General features: G+C 44.3%; 1 protein-coding gene across 3 annotated transcripts in view; it reads right to left on the bottom strand.

The window, feature by feature from the left end:
- The window catches only part of VPS13B (vacuolar protein sorting 13 homolog B), a 472,964-nt gene that overhangs the window by 365,517 nt on the left and 85,971 nt on the right, over positions 1-21,476 (bottom strand). For all 3 annotated transcript variants that reach the window (XM_089517705.1, XM_089517703.1, XM_089517704.1), the window contains exon 17: positions 2,849-3,030. In XM_089517705.1, coding sequence (XP_089373831.1) covers positions 2,849-3,030 — 182 coding nt within the window. The remainder of the gene's footprint in view (positions 1-2,848; positions 3,031-21,476) is intronic.

Here is a 21,476-nt window from a genome sequence, read left to right as displayed (position 1 = left end):
CAGGATTAACTCCCTAAAATCTCTTTTCCTGTAGTTTGCATCCATTGCTCCATATCCTCTGGAGCAGCAGCTCCCTAAGTCGTTTTTCATAGGGCATGGTTTCCAGAACTTGCACCATTTTGGTCGCCCTTCTCTTGACATGCTTTCACCACATTACATTGTGTTGCATGTAATGCATTATATATTCATTATATTACAGTATATGGCAACTTAGAGAGCCAGTGTGGTATAATGATTTCAATGTCAGTCTATGACTCTGGAGACCAGGGTTCAAATCCCTGTTCAGCCATAGAAATCCCATGGGTAACCTTGGGCAAGTCACATTCTCTTGCCTCAGAGGAAGGCAACAGCAACCCATTCCCAAACAAAGCTTGCCAAGAAAAGCCCGTGATAGGTTCGTCTCTGTGCCAATATAAGTTGGAAATGAACACAACAACAATATGGCAAGTCAAATGTTACACTTCTGCAAGGACTCAGCCTTTATCTCTGCATCTTTCTAGGAGGTTTTTCTGTCATAATTACATATACCATCCTAACCAATCTATCTTAGCCCTTTATCCATTAGGAATACTATCTCATCTGTTGAGGAAATAAATATTTCTTAACCATGCATACAAAGGGTTAGTATCCTTGGGCACTGTTAAATCTAACAACATCTGTTGTATAGCAATAATCATCTATAATTGGCTTCCATTGCAGTCAGAATGGGAAATATATCTATTTTATCATAGCCTATATGTTTTTCTTACCAGTTGTACCTTTTTGCATGCCTGAGTTTATCGGGAATAGCATGGTTTGAAAGCAATGTTGTAGCCTTCTCTTCTTATGGTGTGAAAGCAGTCTGATTGCTCTTGGCTTCCTCTATTTTCTCCATAGCCCCTGCCCAGCCTATCAGCTGTCCTATCTGATTCATTCAAAATGAAAGCATTGACTGATCCACCAATGAGATTATCAGAAATAATATAAACAATCTCAAGTACCACTAGATCTTGATTTCTAGTTGCCTTTCATCAGATTGCCTCAGCCATTGTACCTGCTAGGAATGCATTACTGGTCAGATTTGCTTTGGTCTCAATATTCATAGAAACGCAGACACTCTCATCTCTTTCTTCACATTTGATTAAGTGTTTTAACTGGAATTAACCTGTTGTTTTGTTCCCAGTAACACACGCACGCACACACTTTGATACACATAGTTATCTACATTTTATCTTATACTTTATATCTCATACTCTATAGGTTATGCTCCATACTTTATATATATATTTCCAGGCCTCAAAGCTGACAACCAAAACTGCCCAGCCTGTAACAAGGGGAGCACTGAGGCTGTAAGAGAGAGGGATTAAAGGAGAAGGAGGAGTGAGTGACCTGAGGCATTGTGCAAGAAGCAAGCAAGGGACTCATTACAAAAGCACAACGTGAGGTGCGGAACAGAGTAGGAGAGACAGATGAGTGAGCATGGTGCATAAGAAACAAATGAGGCATGCACCACAATGATACAAGGTGAGACAAGGGAGAGAAAAGGAAAATAGGAATAGAAGCAGTAGTGTGTAAAAAGCAGGTAAGAGGCTCATTAAGATGAAGCAAGCTGAAGCAAGGAAGAAGCAGGAGAGACAGGGCAGTGAAAGACACAAGCAGTGGTGCACAAGAAGCAAGTGAGGAGTGGACTGTGACAATGCAAGGTGAGGCAAGAGAGGGATGAGCAGAGATGGGAGAGTGAGCAGCAGTATGCAAGAAACAAGCGAGGGAACACCATGACAGTATGAAGTAAGGCAAGGGAAGATGTAGAAGAGATGAGAAGGTGAGCAGTATCTACAAAAGGGATATTAGCAATGCCGTGGACCCATTTGGTTCTACCCATGAAAAACTAAACATTATGAGAATCAGATCTGACCATAGCATTGGTATTGTTGCAAATCCCCACCCCACCCCAACAAGATTACCCACTGTCCACTAGGCAAGTCATGGTGTGTCCTGACACATGAGTCATGCCAACCAAGTACCAAGACAACAATGTTTTCGTAGCGGGTCTTTTTAGAAAAGTCTCAGAATGAAGAGTTCCTACAGAGGTGTATTAAGGATATTTCAGTAGATATCCACCTGGCATTTCAGTTGGTCATGAAAAATTAAATTTACAGCGCTTTATAAATAAAGGTTAGTAATAATAATAATAAATGCCTGGAAGCTAGAAGAATGGAGCTATGATCCAACAATGATAAAACAGAGTTAAGCATACACTGCCTGTGATGCTTTTTAAAGATACAGCTTCACCTCATGTTCAGTTTCATAAGAAAATCATCCATGAACTCCATTGTCATCTACTCTCCTATTTGCAACTAAGTAGGTTTGCGCTTAGTCTACAGCAGAGAATCGTGCAGCTCTCCACATACTGTTGGAATGCAAACTCCAGCATTCTGCATCACTGGCTAAGTTAGCTAGCGCTGATGGGACTTGCACTGACAACATTGGAAGGATGCATGACTCCCATTCCTGGTGTAGGGGCCAAAAATTACATTAAGCCCACATCAGTATGTTTTACTCCATGTTTGTACATATTAATATCAGATTATTACATTAGGATACAACTGTAATGGGGGGGGGGGGAATCTGTCATAAATACATTTTGAAATTCTTGACAGAAATAATGCCTAATGGTTTGATGTATTCTGGATTATAACCATGAGGACTCAAATAGATGAAATATTTATTTTCCAATTTAAGCATCCCTAAAAGTTGGATGACAGAATATGAAGTTTTGTTTATAATCCCTTACTAAAACCAAAAAAATATTATGCTAGGGCAAGTCTATCAAACTACAGTATTGGCTAAAACAATATATAGCATTTACCTGGTAACTGGAAGGCCTCATTCACTAAAGCTTCATTCACAATTGGTGAACTAACATTTCCAGTATAAGCCCAACTCTGCCAAATGGTTTGCATTAGAAAAGTTTGGGCCCTTGTTGCTTGAATTGTGAGATTTGGAAGCTCAAATATGCATTCTTTCACTGCAACATCAGACCACTTGGACCTGAGAAATAAGAACAAAACAAAGAATTGTTGAAATAAATGTAGAACACTATTCATGGAAGTGGAAAGACAGAAAAAGCTCAGTTGGTCTAAGGAAAATTACATAAACTGTAGTATCAGTTTTGACATAATTGATTTGTAATTATAAACACAAATTAATGTTGCTGTTCTATGAAAGCTTTAATACTCTGGGTCAATTTATTCCTATTTTTCCACCATTTAAAGGCTTTTAATATGTTCCAAAAATAAATCAAGACTTATTAATAGAATACCACCAAATTTGACAGACGTTTTATCATTTGTACAAACACAGTCTACAGCTGGAGTGGGCAACTATGGAAGGCTGGGGGGCTGTATTGGCACCCCAGGAGACCTTGGAGGGCAGCATGCCCTCACCATACCCGCCTTCACAAAAGATCAAAAAGTCCTTTTGCCTCCAAATGACCTTGAAGGGGCATAGGGGACATTTTCCACAATGTTTTTTTCCCATGTTTGGGGGCCTTGCTGCAGAGGCCTCCCTCCTTGAGGCCAAGCTGGCTGAAGCCCCGTGTGGCAGGCAGTGGTGGGGGCCCTGCCCTGAGCCCCTCCTGAGCCCAGCAAGGCCTAGCAAGGGAGCTAGGCCCTGAGGAAGGAAGTTGCCAAAGCCAAGAAGGCCCCCTCCAGCAGCAGAACCGCGCTGGGCCTCAAGGAAGGGGGCAGCCATGGCAAGGCCTGCTCCAGAGGCAGTGGAGCCGCGTGGGGCCTCAGCCGGCTGGCTCAGCCACAAGAAGATAGAGGGAGGTTGCCACAGTAAGGAGAAAGAAGTTGTCAGCATGAGCTTTCCTAGACTAAAGTCTGCTTCCTCAGATGCATTTAGTCTCACAGGTACAACAAGATCTCTATATCTTTGAATTCTACTTCCTGAGATATATTTTATTACGTTTGTTGTTGTGTGCCTTCTGTCTAGGAAGAATGAGTCCTTGTATTTCCAGTAACTGTAAGACCAATGTAAAAAATGTATCACTGGGTACAAAACACACTGCAGAAATAATCCAGTTTGAGACCAATTTAACTGCCATGGTTCAGTGCTAGGGAATCCTGGGAATTGTAGTTTAGAGCTCTCTGGCAGAGGCGGCTAAATATCCCACAAAACTTCAGTTCTCAGAATTCCGTTGCATTGAGCCAGGGCAGTTAAAGCGATCTCAAACTGGATTATTTCAGCAGTGTGTTTGGGGAAAAAAGACTAGTACACAAATATAATAAAAAGTTATTAAATAAAAACATCTCTAACTGTCTCTTTCCATTACAGGATTCTGACAAGGATGCAAAAGTATGTAGTTTGTAATATGAGTAGCAATAATAACTATCTCTAATACCAAATCTGTGAATAACTTCATTTTAAAACAAGTCTCTGGTGTGATGTGAAATACTGCTACTGTACTGAACTACAGTGACTTTTAAACTTACTGCTTCCACATAAAAAGTTCCCTGATGACTAGTAACACTATATTAAATAAGACCCTTTTTTAACAATATGCAAATTTTAAAACTTACTGTAGTTTTTAATACTTCCTCTGGGACAAAGATACTGATTTTAAGTGAATGGGGAGAATTTAAAGAAAATATTACGTATTCAAAGGCAGGATGGGCATGCACGCGTGCACACACATACACACACACCAGTACATTCTACTGTACCAAATGGTCAACAAATGTTTGTTAAAGGAAATTTTGACTGGGAGTAATTGAAGATGAAAAATAATTTTGGAATTATGTTTTCACTATAAACATGTTGAAATATAAATGATACCGTTGGAAGACTCAATATCCAGGGTAAGATATATCATGAAATATGACATGTAGAATGTAAAGCAGATCTTCCACATCTTCATCTCTTACAGTTTTGTTATTCATTTATGCTAGCATTAAATAATTAAATTCTTTAAAATGTTTAAGCTCCCTCTCTTTGTCCTTTAAAAATATGCGTTTTACATATGACCATTTAGAAGAACAGATTAAAAAACTATCACTCCATTATTATTCTCTTGGGAGAGATAAACCTTATATAGCTAAAGGCTACTACCACTCATTAAAGCCAAGGCTGGAACAATTCCAGTACAGATGTAAAGAAGGGACAAGCAATGTTCATTATGCAATGGTATGCAGTTTGTTTATTTTTTAAAAAAAAAGAAAAAATTCTGTACTCATTTGAATTCTTTATTTTCAGGTAATTTCACTTAAAGACTTAAGAAAAATCTGATGTACTATTTAAGCTAATTACAATTACTGTTCTTCAATAAAAACATGATTTGGCCCTCCAAGCAGCTGGATTCAAGTAACCAATTCACACAAGCTCACAGACCTGCTATGAAATATTACCAATGTGTATCTTCAGAAAAAACAACTCATTCCTTTAAAATCAACACCTCCTAGTGACTGAAAGAACACTGCAATGAACAGCTGGCTCTACAGGTTTATACAGAGTCCCAAAATGTAAGACCGGAACTTGCCAAGTATTTCCAAAAATTATTTTTTTTATTACTCATATCCTGTACAGTAAAATAAGATTAGTTCATTTTTTCCAACACAAGACCTGCTACTAGAACCTGGTAACTACTTTTAGGAGGGAGGGAAATAAGAAAAAGCCTGGATACATTTAGCTGGCGTCTACACAAAGTTCTTCTAAGTGAATTTCATCATATTTAAGCTATTGCAAGGAAAAGAAGACAAACTTGCTGTATTTGAACAGTATTATTTATCACCTAATTACACCTCAAATTCTTTTACACCAACCACATTCCAATCACAAACCACTGCATCAATTTCCCTTCTACTGTTCTTTTCCACCTCTAAAGCAGCATTAATTTAGTTCCTAGATCTCTCTCCTTAATCTGTAGAATAAAAAGGGGGGAAGAGGAAAAAATGACCCTCCAGATGGTATGTCTTGTCTGTGTAGCCATATGTTTTAAACTTATTTTATGCACAATGTTTAATATCACATTATTCTGTTCATTACTACTTTGTTGTATAGGAGCCTTCAGGCAATAGCACAGAATGTGGCATAAGACATTCTCTCTGCAAATCAATCAGCCCATTTTATCTCTCAAAACCTGTCAAAACTACACATATTCATCTGAAAATTATAAAATCCCCAAGAAGAATGAAATGATCTACAATCATTTTTGCATGCAAAAACACCAACAAAATTCACAACAAAGAAACAAAGTCAACAGCCTACAAAAGGATGTCAGACTCTTTCAAGGGAACAAAGGGGGAAAGATACAGGAATACTCCATTTTAGAAATGTAGGTCAAAGTTGTAATTAGAGCACAAAACTGATAGAGGACTAGACCATGGCCCTGGAACCTCTCATCAAAACTCCCAAACTGGAAAAGGCCACTAATTAAGGTTTACAACTGAGCATCATAAACAATATAAAAATTCAAGTATTACAATGAAAAATATGGATCTTCAAAACAAATTCTAAAATGTAGAAATATGAAGTCAACAGTATAACCTTAGATCAGTGGTTCCCAACCTGTGGGTCGGGATCCCTTTGGGGGTCGCACAACCCTTTCACAGGGGTTGCCCAAGACTATTGGAAAACACATATTTGCATGTAGCAATGAAAATAATTTTATGGTTGGGGGTCACCACAACATGAGGAACTGTATTAAAGGGTTGCAGCATTAGGAAGGTTGAGAACCTCTGCTTTAGACTGAGGGGGATTCCAGAAAATGATACAGAGCAACACAGCAAAGATTATCCTCTCTATTCAAACAAACTAAACCATAACATCCATATAACCCCACACATTTTTGAATGAATTCACAGGGTGACAGGTCCTACATTTCAGAAGACTAACACCTAAGAGATATCTTTGTGAACAATCCAGGTGATGAAAACCTTGCATAGCCATCTTATACTGGAGATTAAATGAGCAAAGGTGTTGGTCTTTTAAGATGTCACCCAATGTACACTTACCCTATGAAAGGAATTTAGAGCAATTACCTCCATAATGTGAAGAAAGGCATCAAATACCCCAAAGATAGCCATTTAAACTACTGTTCCAACAGTAAACTGTGATTGCCATTACTTTCATGCCTTAGTTCCCACTTTGGGAGAAAGGCAGGATGTAAGTGCAATAATTTAATAAATGCATACATAATGTAACACAACTAACAGAAATTTGTGAATCAGTCAATATTCCAGTCCCTAGAAAATGTGACGACATAGATATGGGAGAGGAGAAGAGAATATCTGGATGGAAAAAAGAAACAATGGATCTGTTTCCAGGAATTTTGATCCTTTTACAACACATGAATCATACATAATAAATACTGGAAGTGATGCATCATTCTCAGTGATGTTCCACCATTTTTGTTCTCATTTCCATAACAGTAATCCCTTAACCTGGAGTTCTGAGAAACCAGGGTTCGAATCTCAATTCAGCCATGGAAAACCATTGGGGTGACCTTAGGTAAGTCACACTCTCCTAACCTCATAGGAAGGCAGAGACAAATGCCTCTAAACAAATCTTGCCAAGAAAACCACATGATAAATCATTTTTGCATGCAAAAATGACCCCTCATGAGTCATCATAAATTGGAAACAACCATAGGACACACAACAACAACTAAGCCATACAAAACCAGTGTCGACTTTATGGGGATGGGGGGGGGGGGGTTCTATAAATACGATAAATTAAATAACTGGCATCTTTGCTATTAAAGGAAAAAAATTGAATAATGTGGGTTGAAAATTGCCATTTAAGTTTTGAATGTGTTTCAATAAAATACTTAAACCAAATGTGCTAATCACATAACATTATGCAGAGAAATTGGGAAATTTGCCATTCTACTTTTTCCAAAAACCCACATCACACGTTTTGATACATGTAGATAACCAGAATCATTTTTACAAAGAATAAAACATGATGACAATTGTGGCCGTGGCTGCCACGCCCCTGGTCGCCGCCCCTGGGATTGGCTCCATGTATGCAAAAAAAAAAGTCGCTACAAACAAACACTGAGGCTGATATAACTTTGCCAACCAAACTCAAAGCCAGTTTATTCCTGGTTCCAAGTCACACAGTTGCATATGCCCACTTCCCAGTTACTTCACTGGAGTTGACAACTTAAGTTTAGGCCCGAAGTTCCTGTGCCGCTGACCTAGTTGCTTCACTGGCCCAGCCAGGAATTCTTCCTCTCTCCCGGGGCTTGCAGCCAACCAATGGGGCCCTTCTTCACAGGGTGCGTGAGCGGAGAGGACGATAATCCCACGCTGGACTTCCCTGTCCTTCCCTCGTTGCGGGTCTCGGGGCCGCTGCTACTGCCTGGCGCCCTTCCCTTAACACCCACCACGGCTCCTCTCCTTCTCCCAGCCCTTCTCTTCTCCAACCTACTTCAGGGTTCCACGGCTGTCCTCCACCTCCAATCTCCTCCCGGGGACAGGCGGGGTGAGTAGTCAGGACTGGGCCTACATGCACTCTACCTCCCAGGGAGTAATCCCGTCAACCTCGGCGTCCTCCTCCTGCCTCTGAGCGCGCCTCCTCTTTCCCTTGCCCTGTCTCCTCACCGCGTCCCCGTCTTCCAGTCACTCCCCTCCCCCCCGAGCGCCTCTCCCTTGCTCCTTTTCAGACTCTCCGGGGCTCCACCCCTCTCCGCAGGTGTAACCCCTAATTGCTTCCCCCTTTCCGGCTGGGTCCTTTCTCCACCCCTCACCGCTTCTGGGTCCTCAAGCCCCCCACTCGCCCGTTCAACCTGACCACTACTCTCCTTCTCTTTACAACAATGCATAATAAAGTCAGAAAACATATACATAGGTGAAAAATTATTGTAACTCTATCTCTTTACAAGACCAAGAAAATATGTTCAAGTCTACATGGAAAAACAAAAACCTGGAATCTGAGCATAGGGAAATAATGTCTCTTTTCTGGGCATCAGTCCAGTAACAGCCAGCAGAGGATGACTATTCACTGAGCTAAAATTTGTGAATGAATGGAAGGAACAACAAGGGCATGTCCCTTCCATTCAACATTCCAGACCTTAAGCAAAATAACTGAAGATCAGTTAAATTAAAATTGAAAGTTCTTCTGGACTTCAGAGGTTTCCAGGATTTGTATGAAATGTTTTCAGGATTTGTATAAAATATTTAAATGTTAATGCCTCCAGAATTTACTTGTATTTATACATGGTACCAAAGGAATCCAATTGTACTAAGTATCTCTTAAGCAATAATTAATAGAATTTGACTCTTCAGCAACTTATATATGGAACTGTTTGTGGGAAATGACTTAACTACTTACACGAACATTAGGAATAATCACTCAGTCTTGATAGTGATATAGGTATGCAGAAGCATTTTCAAGAATAAGCAGGCAATGTTCCTGCTCTGAAGTACCTAATTGAGATATCCTCAGAATCTAGGACATCTACTTATAGAAAGAGCAGTTTGTCTATGTTAAATTTCACTGAAGTTTTAATCAAGGTCACTTTTAGCAATACTGGTGTCTTATAATATATACCTATCCCAGATTTACACTTTTCACCTGTTGTACAGCGAGCCAACTACATAAAAATGAAAAAAAATACAGCCCAAGGCATTCAAAGAGAGCTCACATTCCAAATGAACAAGTTACAATGAGCATCAACACCTTGGGAACACAGTGCAATATACAGTAACTGGAGCTGCACAGGATTTGGTATGAAGCAATGTGATGGGGATCAAATCTAATTCTCAAATGATGCAACTGTCAAGAACCTACACTGTATCTCAAGATAAGTGCAGTCAATGAGACTTCATTGCCTCACTGAAAATCATACTCTTACTCAATAACAGTTGCAAGAAACATAGAGCTTTTCCGTAAATATTCTGACTCCACCAAGGATAACTGGGTTTTTGTTGTAATCTGTCCAGGATTATTGGGGAAATACAGTTTCCACTATGCACATTAAAAGTAGGATGAGGCTGGGAGGTCTCTGAAACTTATTTATGACTTCCATGAAAATGTCATCTTCATGCTGCTCCAATTCGGCACTTAATAGTGTGAAGAGAGGCAAGGAGTGAAAAGCCATTATGGACTAGTTTATAAACTAATCCCACAGTACCTTAGGATATTTTATTAGGATATTTTATGCATGTAATTCAACTGGCAAGCAATCAAATTTACAAACAGTTTAATGCCTGCTTGTTTCATTTGTACCTAACTCCTCAACAACTTGGTTTCCCTATTTGTTTCTTATGGTTTGCCTTTTCAAAATCAGAAATTCAAGCCTTCAAAAACTATTTTTGAAAGCACAACTTTCAATAGTATTAAATGTGGTGATCAATAAGATACTATTTTCTTTGTAACAATATTATAAACATTAAGGTTATTTGCTGTTCTGAAATATTCAAAATATCATGATACTTTGAACAAAATTGAAAGCAGCACATCAAAGTACTATTTTCTGCAGCTGATTTCAAATATTTTGTTAACACTGTCCAACTTTAATTATGCTATTTCATCTATGTCAATGAAGAATGTTACCCAAGTTTGTCAAATTGAGTTTGAAAAGTGCAAATATTACTGTAATACCACATATTGGATGTATATTGTTTGGAATTATTTTTAAAGAAGAAAACTGAAAGCTATTTTATAGATTTATGTCAGAAATAAAGTTGAGATTTTCACTGCTAATTCAAAACACACTACCTAGGGGATTCCATAACAGTTCATAAAATGTCTTTGTTTTTAAAAACTATGACCTGTTGTGTATATAGAACATATGTATCATCAGATGTGTATACTTCAAGCAACTCTGGAATGTGAAATCTCAAAATCCAAATAAAGCAGGTGGTATAATTTTGAAAAAAAGTTTAATGACATTACCAGGTTATTTTCCCAGACTAGTTCCCACTCACTGCATGGCTTCAATGATGCTTTCAATCCACATGCTCATTTCGATTTAGTTCAAGTGCTATTTGATGTATTTCATCTGGAGTTTTATTCACTTCATTCTACACTTCATTTAACAATGTGGCTGCAGTATTCATTTATTTCTACTTCATTATCCTCAAATTATTATTTTTAGGTTATATCGTTAGCCTAAATTAATTTTAACAGACACATACACACACATAAATACATACATGTGCCTCTAAAGAAAACAAAGTTAAACTAAGTTATTTAATTCAGCCCAATTATTGCACTGGCCTGCAAAGGAATGAGTGATTATAAATGAAACAATATTTTCCTTCCAAACAAAAGTATCTGTTAGCTTAGGTATGCTTCACCTTGTTGTGCCATACACTCTAGTTTCAAAATACAACATACATATTTTGAGCAACCATTCAATAAGACCAAAGTGAGTAGAAATGAGTACAAACATATTTTTGAATGCATCCTTCCAAATTATTTAAGATTCGCATGGACATTCAATTTATTTACACACCATTCTGAAATTTATTTATTTACTAAAACAAAACTCCATCATAAGAAAAATACATAGGGATATTGATGTATCCCTATGTATCACATTTTCCAGTAACAAAGTTATTGCTTCTGAGATTAAGATGTAAGGATAGCACCTTGAATTACTCAGAAAGTAGTTTTCCTTTTCATTCATACATACACACAAACACAAATCATTATCCTAAGCTTAAAATCTAGATAGATGCACTGAAATACTAGCAGAAGTGGAATGGAATTAATGTAATTAATAAACTCTTCTAGAACATGGCCACATAATCCGAAAAACCCACAAAAAAACTATGGGTGCCGGCCATGAAAGCCTTCGACCTCACATAATTAAGTACCAATGAACAGATGACTAAGAAAAATCAAATTACACCTGGTGGTGTATTAATTAGAATATGTGCTTCTTAATGTCCAAAGGTAAATAAAGCAGATCTTTTCAACTTGTTGGAACACTATATAGAAATATACTACAAAAAATATTGTGTTGTACTTGAATCTGTGTGAATAAAGATAATAATAATAATAAATAATAAAACTTTTATTTGTATACCGCTTTTCCTCCTGATCAAAGCAGTTCACACTGTGCAAGCTATGTGACACATGTCACAATACAAAGCAATACAATATAACAACAATTACACCAACAGTTACATCAACAATTTCACACAATTCAATATAAGTCTAAAACCATCTACAGAACAATTAAAAACTATCAGTTGTGGTTGGACATCCTGATCTTAATTAGGGTTACTATCTTTCAAGAGAATCAGGAGGGTATGCTATCTGGAAAAGATAAGTTTTCAATGCCTTCTTAAAGGCTTCCAATGTGGAACAGAGTCGGATCTTTTCTGGAAGTGCATTCCAATGGGCAGAGGCTGTTGCCGTTTAGGCTCTCTGATGAGTTGCTGCTAATTTTACCCTGGGGTATTCAAGTAGGTATTTCCCCGTTGTTCTGAGGGTGCGGGGCGGATTATGTAGGGAGAGGCGCTCCCTCAAGTAACTCGGGCCCAAGCCATGTAGGGCTTTATAGGTAACGACTAACACTTTGTATTGTGCCCAGAAGCTGATAAGCAGCCAGTGGAGAGATTTTAATATAGATGTTATATGGTCCGATCTTGAAGTACCCGTGACCAATCTGGCTGCAGCGTTCTGGACTAGCTGAAGCTTCCAAACCTGGTACAAAGGTAGCCCCATGTAGAGCACATTACAGAAATCCAAGCGAGAGGTTTCCAGTGCATATACTACAGTTTCAAGGTCCTTTCGGTCCAGACAGGGACACAGTTGGCGTATTAGTAGAAGCTGGTACCAAGCACTCCTGGCCTTCGCATCTACTTGAGATGATAACTGTAGAGATGAGTCCAGGAGTACTCCCAAACTGCGAACTTTATCCTTTAGGGGAAGCATAACTCCGTCAAGGATAGGGTGGCAAATTTCCCTATCTGGACTTGGGGTGCCTATTACGAGTACCTCTGTTTTCTCTGGATTCAGTTTGAGTTTGTTTTCCCTCATCCAGCCCATTATTGACTCCAGACAGGCATCCAGAGGGGAGGTGCCATCCTTAGTTACTGTATCAGTCGGAGACACGGAGAGATAGATCTGGGTGTCATCAGCGTACTGATAACACCGTGCTCCATGCTTCTGCATGATCTCTCCCAGCGGCTTCATGTAAATGTTAAATAGCGTGGGGAATAGAATGGCGCCCTGAGGGACGCCAGATGTCACCTCTCTTTTACGAGAGCAAGTATCCCCCAGCCTCACCGACTGGAACCTTCCCAAGAGGTAGGATTGGAACCACTGGAGCACAGTGCCCCCGATACCCAACTCTCCCAGGCGTTCCAGAAGGATACCATGGTCGATGGTATCGAAGGCCGCTGAGATGTCCAAGAGCACTAACAGGGTCACATTCCCCCTGTCAATGCCCAGACGGAGATCATCAACTAAGGTGACCATGGCAGTCTTGACTCCGTGTCCCGCTCTGAAGCCAGTCTGAAATGGGTCCAGATAATTGGCTTCATCCAAGACTGCTTGGAGTTGAGAGGCGACTGCCCTCTCAATCACCTTGCCCAAGAATGGTAATAGGGAGACCAGTCTATAGTTACTCATTAACAGGGGATCACGGGAGGGTTTCTTCAAAAGAGGTTATACTACTGCCTGTTTTAAAGGCAGTAGATATATCCCTTCCCGAAGAGATGGATTTATTATAAGATGTAATGCAGTTTTTATAGCATCTCCTCCCTGAATGGTCAACCAAGAAGGGCAAGGGTTGAGAGGACAAGTCATCCTTTTCACCTTACCAAGGAGCTTGTCCCCGTCCTCGGTACTAACAAACTCAAAACGATACAGAATAACCTTGTTTCCAGAGTCACTGGATGCCTCTGCTACAGGTTCGGTCAAAAGACTGGCGTCAAGATCAGCCCTTATCTGAGAGATTTTATCGGCAAAAAATCATTAAAGGCATCACAACAGGCTATAGTTGTCTCTAATAAGGGGTTCAGGGTGGCCGGGGGTTGTGTTAATTCCCTAACCACCCTGAACAGCTCTGCTGGACAAAACTCTGTCGATGCAATCTGTGCAGCACAGAACGAATTCTTTGCTGCATCGATTGCCACTCTGCAGGAACGTAACATGCTCTCATGGAGTGTCTTGTCAGATAAGTTCTGGTGTTTCCACCAGTAGCGCTCTAGTCGTTGCACAGTCCGCTTCATCTGGCGAAGATCTTTAGTGTACCAGGGTCTTTTATTTGGAGCTGGCAAGGACGCTTGGGAGCGATACTGTCTATTAGCCCGGTGAGATTCAAATTCCAGTTGTCAACCAGGATTTCAGCAGAATCGCCATCGTTCCCAAACATAGCACCCTCTAATGCTTCTTGGAACCTTTTGGGTTCCATCAGCTTTCGAGGGTGGACCATTTTAATAGGACCTCCACCCCCGAGGGGTTTTTGGATCATGGCTTTTAGTCCTACCTTGACCAGAGAATGATCCGTCCATGACGGGGGAAATGCACAGGTTGCTTACCTGTAACGGTATTTCGAGTGGTCATCTGCGAATACATACAAATGGGTTGTACTGCGCCTGCGCAGTGCCTTCGGAAACTTCTGGAATCACTAGGCAAAGTACACTTTGCAACATGTTGAAACTTTTTGGCGGTAACCCCGCCCATCCCCTATAAAACCTCCGTTCCCGCTCTTTTCCCCAGTTCCGCAATTTTCCGCCGTGTAGGCGACAAGAGAATGAGCCAATCAGAGCAGGACACTGAGGGGAGGACAGGCGGGATTTGTATGTATTCGCAGATGACCACTCGAAGAAATACCGTTACAGGTAAGCAACCTGTCCTTCTTCTTCGTGGTCTCTGTGAATCATACAAATGGGTTGAGACTGGCAAGCTAAGGTTAATGGAGGCAGGAGTGTCATGACACCTGAGTGAACCAACAATGTTAATGGCATCAATAAAAAATAACTGAACACAAATGTAAGATTTGATTGGTTTGTTTATAAAACTTGTGGAAGAAATCCCACCTCCTGAACAAGCCCAGAAGAGGGCATCCAAAGACACCAAGCATTGAGTCTTGTGCTGTCTGAGTCTGGAACACAGTGGACAGCTACATATAATCAATGTAGTCCTGATACCAAGACAGCTCTCCCAAAAGCCGCATCCCTTTTGGCTCTTGTGTCCAACCTGTAATGCTTAATAAAGGTTAGAGGTTGTGACCATACAGCAGCCTTGCAGATGTCATCCAAAGGGACACCAGACAGGAAAGCAGAAGAGGCCGCTACCGCCCTTGTGGCATGGGAGCGAACCCTGGTCGGCAAGGGCTTGCCCAAGAGTTCATAGGATAGGGCAATGGTACTAGATACCCATTTAGAGAGTCTCTGGGCCGACACAGGCAGTCCTTTCCTCAGCTCCGAGTAGCACTGGAACAGCCTCTCGGAGCAGCTCGAGTCTCTGGTTCTGTCCAAATAAAAGGCTAGGGCGCTACGAACGTCCAGGGTATGGAGGGCCCTCTCGGTATCGGTAGTCGGGTTCGGGGCCAGGGTAGGCAGAACAATGTCCTGGCACATATGGAAGGAGGAAACAACCTTGGGCAGAAAGGTAATATCTGTTCTAAGAACTACCTTGTCCAAGTGGAACCTAAGGGCGGGCTGGTCACGGCATAAGGCACAAAGTCCGCCCGCACGGCGGGCAGAAGTAATGGCCACCAAAAAGACCGTTTTCCAAGTCAAGCGTCTGATGTCTGTGGTGGCTAAAGGTTCAAACGGTCTAGACTGTAGGGCCCCCAACACAGTCTCGAGGCTCCAAGCCGGGGCCGGTAAGGATACCTGAGGGTGTAAATTATTGCATCCCCTTAAAAACCCTTTAACTAGAGGGTCTTTGAAAAAGGAGGGTTTGCCCTCAAATTGGAAGAATGAACAAATGGCCGACAGGTAACATTTAACAGACGTGAGGCAGAGGCCCGCGTCAATTAGGGACATCAGGAATTCTAGGACCAGCGGTGTCGTTACCTGGGCCGGGGAGAGGTGCCTGTCTGACAGGAACCGAAGAAACTTATTCCACTTCAGCCTATAGGATTTCTGGGTGGCCGGCTTCCGGGCCGCCAGGATGACCCTCCGTACCGAGACTGGCAGCTGGGCTAGGGATGGATTCTCCATGCTACCAGGGGAAGGGTCTCGATGTCCGGGTGTCGGACCCTGCACCGTGAGGAGATCCGGCCTGTACTCGAGCCAGAGAAAGTTGGCTCGAGAGAGGTGAAGAAGGCAAGGAAACCAGGGCTGTCCCGGCCACCACGGCGTGATCAGGATCGCGTCGGCTGCATCCGAGGTCATCTTGGAAACCGTCCTGGTGATCAGAGGGAAGGGGGGAAAGGCGTAGAGCGTTGCCCCCGACCATCGGAACCCGAACGCATCTCCGAGGGAGCCGTCGTTTGGCGTCCGGGAGCAGAACTGGGGACAATGGGAGTTGTACACGGTCGCAAACAGGTCTATCTGTGGGGTTCCCCATCGGGTAAAGAGTTCGTGTACTGTCTCTGGATGGAGTCTCCACTCGTGGCATGACGACGGGGACCTGCTGAGTAGGTCTGCATGAGAGTTCTGGGTGCCCGGCAAGTGTACAGCTTGAAGTAAAATGTCTCGGGCGATGCACCAGTCCCATATTCGGAGCGTGATGTCTAGGAGGGTGCGCGACTTGGTGCCTCCTTGTTTGTTCAGGTAGTACATCACCGTGGTGTTGTCTGTCCTGAGCTGGACAACCTTGCCCGATATTGAAGACTCGAAGGCTTTTAAGGCTTTTCCCACCACCAACAGTTCTAGTGCGTTGATGTGGAACACCTTCTCGTCTAGGGACCAGATACCTTTGGCCCACAGGTCCAGAGCGTGGGCTTCCCATCCCTCTTCCGATGCGTCCGTGGTTAGCACCAATTCTGGCTGGGGCAGCAAAAAGGGCATGCCGACGCAGACGTTCTGGGAGTCGAGCCACCAACGGAGGGAGCGCGCGACCGGTCTTGGGATGGTCAGTCTGCGGGATGGGGGGTCTCTTTCCAGGTTGAAGGCTGACAGGAACCATGACTGTAGGGGTCGAGAACGGAGTCTTGCCCACGGTGTGACGAATGTTGTCGATGCCATGTGACCCAAGGCCACCTGGATGTTCCTGGCTGCTACCCGCCTCTGTGCATTGCATCGGCTGACGGCTCGAACCAGAGCATGGAAACGGTCTGGAGGTAGGTATGCCGTACAGCTGTTTGAGTCGAGGATAGACCCTATGAATCTTATCTGCTTGGTGGGGAGCAGTTGGGACTTGTTGAGGTTGACCACCAGTCCCAGGTCCCGTAAGAGCTGGAGCATCTCTGAGGTGTGTCGCTGCAGTTCTTGACGTGTAGGGGCCACGAAGAGCCAATCATCTAGGTACGGGAAGACTCTCATGCCACGGCGGTGCAGATGGGATATCACGGGTGCCATGCACTTGGTGAAGATACGAGGCGCTGTAGACAGGCCGAAGGGGAGGACGTTGTATCTGTAGGCGTCCGTCCCGACGGTGAAGGCCAGAAACCTGCGGTGCGACTCTCGGATGCTGACATGGAAATAGGCATCCTTTAAGTCGATCGTTGCAAACCACAGGTCCTGTTGTAACAGAGGTAAAATAGAGGCAAGAATTACCATCCGGAAACGGCGATAAGACAGGTAAGAGTTCAATTTCCTAAGGTCCAATATGGGCCTGATGCCTCCGTCAGGCTTAGGGACCGTGAAATAACGGGAGAAGAAGCATCTGGGAATGTCGATGGGATCGACAGAGGAGATGGCGCCTTTGGCAAGAAGGGTGCGTACTTCGTCTGAGGGGTGTGTGGAAAGGATAGCTCCAGTTGGTGGGAGCTCTTCGAATTCATGGGCATAACCCCTACAGACGATGGTGAGGGCCTAAGAATTGGTGGTGATCGAGGCCCAGGTGGTAGAAAAAGGCCTCAGTCTGTCAAGGAAAGAAGGGGCAGAGGAAACGACGGAGTACGCTGCGTCCCCTCAGTTTCTTTTCTTATTTTGATCCGAATCCTGCCTCCTGTAGTTCTTCTTGTATTTGGGCCCCGACCGGCGGCCTGAGGAGGAAGAAGACTGGGACAGAAAACGCTGCCTGGACTGGTCCTGGCACTGGAAGGGCCGATCTTGTTGGTAAGGTCTCTGGCCCTGGCCATACCACTGGCGCACAGCGGTGAAGCGCTTGCGGGAAGATGACTGGGGGGAGGATGACATACCGTGCTTCTTTGCCGCGGTCCTCATCCTATACTTAAAGTTGAGCCTGTCGTCAGTCTCGTGATGAAAGAGGCCCTCCTCATCGAATGGCATGTCCTCGATGGTCGTGCGGGCATTCTGGTTTAGGTCGGAAGACCTTAGCCAAGCGTGCCTGCGGAGTGCTATGGCAGCAGCCATGGATTTTGCAGAACAGTCGGTGGCATGCCTGGCGGAGGTGATGAGCCAACCTCCAGTCGAGTGGGCCTCGTCACGGACTTCCGAGAGGATTGCTTGGGACTCGTCAGGCAAGTCTGGTACGAGAGGGGAGATCTTTTCCATGAGCCACTGGATGTACGCACCCATGCATGCGTTATAGTTGGCTACCCTCATGCCCAGAGCCGAGGAGAAGTAAGCCTTTTTGGCCAGGGCGTCAATTTTCTTGGCTTCCCTGTCCGAGGGCATCAGGGAGGCCTTCGGGGTCGACGCACGCTGGGAGCCCTCTACAATGGCTGAATTCTGTTTGGGGTGTCCAAACAGCCATGATGGAGTAGTCGGCGAGATTCTATAGAGGGACTCAACCTTTCTGTTGTTCGATGCCGTCGATGCGGGAGCCTCCCAAGAACGCCTGGCCAACTTTTCCAGAGAGGGAAGAAGAGGAATTGCTGGTGGAGTAGGCAATTTGCCATGTACTCGTCTTTCAATCGGGTCCGACGCCTCCTCCTCGGTCTGGGAGAGCTTAATGTCCAGAGCATTGCCCATTTTGATGACGTGCTCTGCGAAGGTCCGGACGTCGTCGGACAGCGAGACTGCACCAGGCTGGGCAAAATCCTGGTTGACCGACTGGTAGTCATCATCTCGGGAAGACAGTGAATCACCTCTGGGACGGTAACGAGCCCGGGATGGTGCCTCTTCGTCCGATTCGAGGTCTACGACGTCCGGATCGGTGGAAGCTTCTACGCGACGGGGTGAAAACGCCGACGCCCTAGAAGGTCTAGAAGAGGCTCTTGGCCTGGGTCTTCGAACCCGAGGTTCGAAGAGGGAGTCGACAGCATCCCGAGGGATTAACCTGTAGTATCTGTCCGTCTCGGTGTCATAATAGTATTCGGGCTCTGGGTCTCGAGATGGCGACGGTGAAGGAACACGGCGCGTGAGAGTTGGCATTGGAGTGAGGGAACGACGATCATGTCTGGAACTAGCGGGAGAAGCAGGTTCCAAGAGTAGTTGAACAACGTCCTCCGACGTGTGGTGAAAGGTGGGAAGAGGCCGGGAACCTGACGGCGAATCCAAGCGACGATCGGAGCGGTTATTGTCGGTCTTGGGAGCCTTGGAGACCAAGCTCCTTGCAGATCTAGCTGCCAGGCGAGGGTCTGATGGCCGATGATCGGCGTCCGACGGCCTGCGGTCGGTATCCGAGCGTCCATGGTCGAAGTCCGAGCGGTCATGGGGCACCTCCCTCTGGTGGATCACTAGGGGGTCCCGGTCGTCGGAATGATGTCGCTTCGACGCAGAGTGGTCCCCCTCCAATGAAGAAGTACGGGGCCTCTTAGATGATGAAGGGGTCCCCGTCTTCATCGGTGACTTGCCCGAGCCTGAAGGCGACAGGGTCTTGGTGGTCGAGGACATCGAAGCGGAACCCGACTTCAAAGTGGAAGAAGTGGGTGCCTTCGGGACAGAGGATCTCGAGGCAGAGCCCTTTGGGAGCTCGAGTCCTTGTTGACAACATGGCTCTCCTTAGAGTCCTTCTTGTGTTTTTTGTCCTTTTTCGGGGGCCGAGGGACTTTTTCCGACGGACCCTGCTCAGGAGGGGCCAGAGCGGTAGGGGCATCCACAGCGAGAGCCGACGGGTCAGCAGGTAGCGGCTAAGTTGGAGCCTCGACGAGGGTCGGCAAGGGGGTCGCGGTAGAAGAAGAAGCCCCCACAGACGACATTGCCCCCGAAGTAAAGACCTTAGTATATATTGCGGCCTTCAGCCTGGTCTCCCGATTTTTCCTCGCTTGGGGGGTTAGAGACTTGCACAAGGCACAGGAAGCTGGGACGTGAGTCTCCCCCAGGCACAAAAGGCAGGACGAATGGGGATCCTGGCCGGGAATCTTACCCCCACACACGGAGCACTTCTTGAAGGGCACCGATGGCATGATCCGAAGAGCGAAGTCAGACGGTCTGGGTTGGCAACGGGCGAGGAAAGACAAGCCGAGGAAGTGGCAAGCGCGAAGTCAAACAGTCCGGGGTCTAAAACCAAAATCAGTTCAAGGGCAGGGCAGAGAAGAGTCAAAAAACGGTCCGAGGTCAGATTTCCAGTGATTCCTTTACTGAGATAGAGAGCAAAGTTCCTAATGGCAGCTAACGCGGCGGAAAAAAGGAACTGGGGAAAAGAGCGGGAACGGAGGTTTTATAGGGGATGGGCGGGGTTACCGCCAAAAAGTTTCAACATGTTGCAAAGTGTACTTTGCCTAGTGATTCCAGAAGTTTCCGAAGGCACTACGCAGGCGCAGTACAACCCATTTGTATGATTCGCAGAGACCACGAAGAAGAAATCATTTATATCCACCCATGGATGTTCTCGGCCCGTACAGAAGACTACATCGAATGTGTTGCCAGCACAATGTGTAGGACCCGAGACCAATTGGGACAGACCCATGGCTGTCATGGAGTCCTTGAACAACCGAGCCACACCTGTTGGATCTGATGTGCTGGCCTCGAAGGGGATGTTGAGGTCCCCCAAGGCTATAAGCCTAGGGGACTCCAACACCAGCTCCGAGACCAGCTGTGTCAGCAAAGCCAGGGAGTCTGTTAGGCTACGGGGTGGGCGGTAGACCAACAGAATCCCCAGACTGTCCTTGGCCTTCAGAGTCAGGTAAACACACTCGATGTGTCTCATTTTTGGAACTGGATGCCTGGTCAAGGTAATATAGCTTTTATGGACCAAAGCCACACCTCCCCCTTGCCCCCTCGCCCACTTTCCCTAACCTGCTCCTTTACTGCATACCCAGATCAACAAAGAATACATAAAATAGAACTAGAAAATTCCAAGAGCCATGCAAAACAGCAAGAAAATGAGGTAGACCAAAGACTACACTGGATTTATGAAAAAGATGCCGAAGTTTTGCTGGTACGAAATTAAAAGAGCATTTACAAATGTTCTGAATAAAGAACACACATCTCTAGATTATTTATCATGCTGCTGCAGTTGATATCAGACCGCAGTTAGGGATATTGACTCAAGTAAGAAAAGAGATTTTCAACACATGAATCACCATCAGTCCATAAACTGTGGTATTCATTTTAAAAAGGACAGAA

The sequence above is a fragment of the Sceloporus occidentalis genome, unplaced genomic scaffold (assembly GCF_023333645.1).
Source record: "Sceloporus occidentalis isolate IW3139 unplaced genomic scaffold, rSceOcc1.0.p SCAF_3, whole genome shotgun sequence".
Lineage (NCBI taxonomy): Eukaryota > Metazoa > Chordata > Lepidosauria > Squamata > Phrynosomatidae > Sceloporus > Sceloporus occidentalis.
This window is presented reverse-complemented; position numbering and strand designations above follow the sequence as displayed.